This window comes from Mastigoproctus giganteus, chromosome 5 (assembly GCF_048544385.1).
Source record: "Mastigoproctus giganteus isolate SK-2022 chromosome 5, ASM4854438v1, whole genome shotgun sequence".
In the NCBI taxonomy this organism is placed as follows: Eukaryota; Metazoa; Arthropoda; class Arachnida; order Uropygi; family Thelyphonidae; genus Mastigoproctus; species Mastigoproctus giganteus.
The window spans coordinates 127044078-127051094 of NC_143579.1; the positions used below are offsets into that span (position 1 = coordinate 127044078).

The following is a 7017-nucleotide window of genomic DNA, read 5'->3' on the forward strand; positions in this document are numbered from 1 at the left end:
CCAGTAAACAGCGACTCGCTGGTTAAAAGAAAACTTCCTACAATCTAGTCTAAACCTTTTTCCCTGTAATTTTAATTTATAGACCCTTCTGGAATTCTTTATAACAGTGAAAATTCCGCCTTTATTCATCTTCATTCGTCTTTATTAACCCTTCGCAGAGCATTATATACCTCTGTCAAGTCTCCCCTAAGGTGCCTGGTTGCCAATCTCTGTAGTCCATAATCGAAACCTTTTCTCGTACGGTTGCCCTTTTGCTCATGCACCATGCAAGTTACCCGTCTTTGGACGATTACAAGAAGTTCAATATCTTTTTTTTAGAGGTCTTCATACTTGGAAACAGTAGTCTAATGCGGTCTTTACAATTGCCTTAAAAATTGGGATTATGACTTCCCAATCTGTACCGGATATTGTTCGATATGTCATCGATAGGGCATCATGGGCTTTTCTGGCCACCTGTTTAAACTGCTCAGAAAACTTCATATCTGCCCGTATCGTAACTCCCAGATCCCTTTTTTTCTCTACTGTTTATAATTCAACCCCATCAAGTGTTGAATTAAAAACAGTGATGATTAATTTAACACTCGTAAATGCATTTGGGTAAAAATATATCCCATTAGAACCACCATCCAAGAGCTATCTTATCTGCCCATGTGTAATATGCCCATAAATTGTGTGTTCTCTGGCTCTGGTCGATTTGCATTTTTTGTCCAGAAACATGCAAATTTCACAAGAGGTGATGGATTCGAAACCGAGCCTATTCCACCAGCTAGGGATGACGGTGATTATAATCACTGTGCTACCCGCGCGTGATGCATTTGGGTATCTGTAATTCCAGACTAGGATACCATTTAGGTAGTTTTAAACTCAAGGAAGTCCATAATGAAAATGATCCTGAGGGGTAGGGTGGGTTATAAGTATGTATTGCATATGACAGCTCAAACAATTCAGTCAAAAATATATAAAAATCTTTCCTGTAGTGAAAAAAGTGATTATCACTTTGCATACTTGAGTACTGCATAACAGATTCGGAAGCTTCATTTCAGGAACATAGATACGTTAGATGGGTCCAGAAAAGAGAAACATGGTTTGGAGGGGATGCAAAACAAGGACTTGAGTTCTGTACATTGCAATGTATAGAAGGCAGACATCTGAACTGTAACGTAATTGAAATGTTTAAGGTGGCAAAGTATTTTTATCATCTTTATTCTTTCTCTTCTTTCTCAGGCGATATACACAAAGGAATTATTGAAATAAATATTGTAAATAGAAAAAAAAAGTTGGGTGCGGAATAGATGTGCAGAAATTAACCTTCAGCCAAAGAGTAACTGATTGTTAGAATACATTGAACATAGCGTAGTGGAAGTAAAAGGTTTGAATAAAGTTAAAGATGGACCGAGAAGATCATTAGGGCTGATGGGCAAATAAAGTGGGCAATGGTAGTTTTCGGCAGATGTTGTACAAGATGGCTCCTTACATTATTTTGCCAACACTAGATGCCAATTTTAAAACAGATAGATAGAAAAAGAGAGAGAGAGAGAGTGTTTTCGACTGCGATTTGCTTTGTCTTTCTGCTTTAAAAGTTTTGTGTATTTTATAATATAAAATCAGGTATGAAATATGACCGTCCATTTCCGCATTTTGCTATAAATAATTAGTTTATTTACCAATAAACGGATAATTTGTGTAATAATCTTTCATACTACTATTCTTACAGTTTTAATTTTATTTTATTAAGTATGCATTGTATGAGTATGTATTGCATATGAGTATAATGTAAATATGAGTATGTATGATATCTCAAACCATAGAAACCGTTAGATAACTATGCCTGCGCATTGTAGGTCCAGATTTTGGTACAAGAAAAAAAGAGAGGCTGTTCCATCCACCATGAAGATTGCTGCGGTTCTAACATTATTGTATCTCACTAGTGTATCATCAGGTAAGTGCCGGTTTATTTTGTATTGCTGAGGAAATTTATGTAAGATAAACAGAGACTACAACGCGCCTTTACATTTTCCCAACGTGTTATTAATGGAATTAGAACTCAGGTCTTTTCCACCCGTCGTGGGGAGAACGGTGATTATATCAACTTCCCTATCCGCGAGGGCGAAAATTATATGCGAGAATACATTCTTGATAATACGTGAAAACTAAATAATTATTCATTAAATAATTATCAGTGACTTTAAAGCTGCCCATCGTTATAAAATGATCAAGAGTAAAATAACTTTCAATGACTTTTAAAAGTAATCAAACTTTACAAACAGATCCAGTTTAAAGCAAAAAGATAATTTAGCAGTCAGGACTTGCTATACGAATTTATTACACTTATTACTTGAGCACGTTATAAGTGTATTTTATATCACCAGTTATGCGGCACTTTTGTAGAAAGGCATGCTAGCATTTTGGGTATACAAAAAGTTATTTTCTAGACACCTGGTTTGAAAAGTATCGCGTTGTAGAACTGAATTATCCAGTGCAACAACCTGATTCAAATCCCAATAAACGTCGCTGAGAAGAGTTAACACAGCCAATATGCTCTAATCCAACTGCGTTGCTTACAAGAGCTTAGAAGAAGCGAGATCTTCTTCTAAGAGATTATTTGAAAAGCAGAAGGATCCCGCTGACATCGACACCAATTTGCAGTTCTGTTCCTTGTGCCCTTTGGTCATTGTAATACAAAATATTGACGCTGAAGGCTCACACTTCATCAATTTCCTGAGTAATCAACAATCTTCTTGAAAAGAACTGGTTTTCGAACCATTTTAAAAGAATATTTATAGGTATATTGCATATGAATAGCAACACATGTCATGAAGTACCATTAGCACTCCATGAGAAATACGATCAGATCATTTATTGCTTATTACATGCATAAAGTATTTTAAGTAAAGCGTTATTAAACTTAAATTAAAATATTTGATGCTATTTGAAACTTAATCAGTTTAAGATAATATTAATAAATTCATATGCATTTGGTAATTTTTCAGATTCAGATACCTGGAGAGTGGGCATACTGTACAATGTAGCCACCTTTGGAGCCTCAGAAGATTTCGACATTACAAGCTACCTCCATGGAATTTTAAATAACTTCAGGGAGGATATGAAAACTGGAATTTTAGAACTGAAAATCCCGGTACTTGATCCGTATCGTGGTCGCGATATAAACACGCATATTGACAAAAAGGGGGTCAAAGCTTTGTTAGAGATCACTAATTTAACTGTTGCAGGATTGTCTACATTTATCGTAGAAGATTTAGATCTAAATGTAAAGGATCTTAATCTTTCAATAAGCATGAATATTCCCATCCTTCTAGTCAATGGTTATTACTTTCTGAATGGAACCGCTTTTAAAATACTTCCACTAACCGGAAACGGAACTTGTTGGATAAGTTGCAAAAACTTGTCAATAGCAGTGACTGCATTATTGTCATCGACGGATAATGAGAAATTAATGATTGGAAAGAATGATTTCAATCTTGCTTTTTCTTATGGAGAGATTTTGATGGATTTCCAGAATTTATTAGGTGGTGGACAGCTTGCAGAGGTGCTAATGAACTTTTTGAACGGCATGAGCAAAACGTTGTTTGATAAGTTCATACCCAACATAAGAGAAAAGCTGAAATCAGCACTCCTTAAGAAAATCAATCGCGGGATCGGCAAGTTAAATATTAAAGCAATTCTCCCAGGAGATTCAGTTAATTACTTTGTAGACGAGCTGATTGGCAACATAAGAAACCGAATACTGCTCTACGGAATGGATCCTCTTGATCTTCCTGACTTTAAATACAACTTTTCTAAAGAAATAGTTTTCGCAACTTTGTATGGAGAGGCTGTTCTCAGAGAGGGAGTTCTAAGAGGACTGTCCACTCTTCATCGCCTGGGAAACAGTAGCTTCAACTCAACCGAGAACAGTATTGCGGTGGACAGTCACCTGGGCTTAGAAAACTTGTCTATATCGTATATTGGTAAGTGAAAAAGTTCTTTTATTGTCTTTGACTTTACATGTATAATAAGATATTTCAATAACCGTAAAAATAATCACCTAAAGAAGTCCTTTACTTTTCGTTTATAATTTGAATAAGAAATTCAAATTTAAATTATAAAAAAATATAGAAATTCAAATGTAAATTATATTACTATCGTCACATGTGTGTTTGATAAATAATAATCATATTTCATAATAAAGATGGTGGACAAAATATAGAAAACGCTTGGATACCAGGGATGCCTTATGATAAGATGCAAAGCAGGAGGACATCACATACACATGACCGAAGCCGTGAGGCTGATTAACGGACTCGTGGAGCGAGCATGGCTGCAAGGGCAGAACTCAATAATTTCGACTCGGTGTAATTTTTGGAGCTCGATTGACATTTGTGACAAAAAAAACGGCGGAACTCACTAACGTGTCACGAAGGACACACGCAATTTATGGATATAATACACAGATGAATTAGTTTTCAGGTGGCCCTAATATGACACGTTTTTAACGTTTTGTCATAATCTGATAAAAAATTATCTTAAATATTATCTTAAAATCAACCTTATTTTATGCATTTTTCGTTTTTGCAGGAGAAGCAAAATTCATGGGTTACGGCCCTACAATCAGATGTAATGGCACCGTGGATGAAGTGGCTTTCTATTTCAGGTTGACGCATTCCAACTGCCGTGGCTGCATTATACAGCTAGATGATTTTCGTGTAGTGAGCATGAGTAATGTTAATATTCAACTCTTCGGATTAGGACCCTTAACGTGGATTGCCCAATGGGTGGTAAACGGAGTAATATCATTGATACGAGACTCGTTACAGGAAAAAGTTATCGATGTTCTTAAGGAATATATTACAGCTGAGCTAAAGAAACTACCACCACCTATAGGCTAAGTTTGGAATTTAATTAATTGAAGTCAATTGCGAATGGATATTAAAAAATAGATTAAGAACTGTTTTATGTGATATTTCGAAATTATTGCGTTGTACTTTTCAAAGTATGAAATCATGTTCTTTTGAGCACAGAAGTTCGAACTTCCTTCAGATAATGCCAAATAAGGTTATGAATAAATCCTTATATGCGAATAACTGAAATAATCGGAAGTAATGCACGAATACTTTCAAGAAAAAAAATGGACACCTTGTGATCAAAACAGAAACCCACTTATGAGACTGTAAAACTAAATATTTATTGCCTGAAGGAGTTTGAAGTTTCTAAAGACTAAAGAATATCAAATGAACAAATCTCCTTCATTAAAATGTTATTACATGTCTGAAATACAAAAGCTTACACTTTATTAATGAACGTATTTAAACATACACCAGTTTTTAAAGGTATTCCACTTATATGTTTAAAGAAAGATTACTCTCAAATTTCACATACAGGAAGTGAGGAATTTAAGTGAGCGCTTGCGTATAAAAGCGCACCATTAGAAAATGGTAATTTATTATTATTATTCTTATAAGCACTTGATACCAATGCCCATAACGGGATGGGAAAAAAACATAAGGAGAAGAAAGAGATTTTTAGAAATAAGTGGTCGCAAATGCAGGAGATTTATGATTTGTCACTAAAGATGAGATAGCGATAATAAGACAAGAGAGCCACTCTTGTCTTATTGTCCTATTTCTTGCAGACCATGGCATCGAAGCAGGATATAAATATCCCAAAACTTGCTTTTATACAACACAATCATTCATCTGAGAGGAAAGCAAAGAGGTGATATTGCAAAACTTTATTATGACATGAAACTCGCTGGGCAGTAGAGCATAGAAAATATTACCATCTACGGGAAAATCGCCGTTGGTCATGCTGAACAAACCATACTCGTCAATCTCATGGGGAAATCTTAAGCAATAAACTATACCTGCACCAATTCAAGTGTTTTCTGACCTTAGTAGAGAGCAGGCGCCTGAAAAGAAGGCCTCGATAGTATGAAAGTGGGAAGCTGTTCAAGGAATATTTATTTATAACCGTACTGGTTCTAACATGTCCAGGCTGTGGACCTTATGTATCAGTGTTCACAACTGGACGTTGACGCTCATTGCCGGACAATATCTGCAGCCAGACGAGATTCTCTTCAATCTTACTATCGGTGTTCTCAGTTGCATGATTCTGGCGTATCAAACACACATATAACTAATGGAAATCTACTGCAAAGCTAAAATCATAGCAGAATTTATCATTGGACTACCTATCTTTTCTAATAGTGCTGAAGAGAAAACATATCAGGGACATCAGATAGGCACTGTGATATCTAAATGTCAGTATACGTTGATCGTTCGTGATGGCAGCACTAAAAGATGGTGGGGGATGCATACTACCATCTTTATGTAAAATGGTGGACCAATTCATGTCACCTGACTGTATTATCTACCAACTCGCGTGCAGAGAGTGTTGTGGCAATACGACTCTAGAGCTCAAAATCCGTTGTGAGGATTATTAAAAAGAGACCAGATAAAATGCTCAATGCTGATGCTTCACCCACCGAATTCGATGCCTTCTGCAAGAAAAGAAAATAGCGCATATATTGAAATGACCTTGAAAGGCAATAGTGAAAATACAGAGAGAGAATTGTGATTCTGGCAACAAAGCCTAGTTTAGTAATAAGCTGGAAATTTTAAAACTATACTATACACTGAGTGATCACTGAATTATGACCACCTACCTAATACTTCGTAGGTCCTCCTTTTGCCCTCAGTACAGCAGTTATCCGAATGGGCATTGATTCAACAAGATCTTGGAACCGTTCGGGAAGTATGGCCAATCAAGCTGTGTGTAATACGGTCAGCAATGAAGGTATGGAGGTAATTGGTGTATCCAGACGCCTGATATGCCTTTCCACAGTGTCCGACAAGTGCTCTATAGGATTGATATCGGCGGAGTTCGGAGGCAAATCGATATGCAGGAAGTCAGAACTGTGTTCCTCAAACCATTCCTGCATAACAAGTGTCCGATGGCTCGGCGCAGTCATCTTGGAAGACACCACCGCCATTCGCGAAAAAGTGTAATATAGCGGGGTGT

The 7017-nt window shown here is 36.4% G+C and overlaps 1 protein-coding gene across 1 annotated transcript; it reads left to right on the plus strand.

Moving 5' to 3' along the window:
- The first annotated feature begins 1887 nt into the window (after window positions 1-1887).
- Window positions 1888-4886, plus strand: LOC150085694 (uncharacterized). The gene is made up of 3 exons (XM_090374646.1): window positions 1888-1939; window positions 2991-3968; window positions 4576-4886. Exons 1-3 carry the CDS (start codon window positions 1888-1890, stop codon window positions 4884-4886), a joined length of 1341 nt encoding a protein of 446 aa, XP_090230772.1.
- The last annotated feature ends 2131 nt before the right edge of the window (window positions 4887-7017 follow it).

Coding starts and splice junctions, on each gene's coding strand:
- LOC150085694 (XM_090374646.1), top strand. CDS start 1,888: ATGAAGATTGCTGCGGTTCTAACATTATTGTATCTCACTAGTGTATCA. Junction 1,940..2,990: donor TCTCACTAGTGTATCATCAG/GTAAGTGCCGGT, acceptor GTAATTTTTCAG/ATTCAGATACCTGGAGAGTG. Junction 3,969..4,575: donor CTTGTCTATATCGTATATTG/GTAAGTGAAAAA, acceptor TCGTTTTTGCAG/GAGAAGCAAAATTCATGGGT.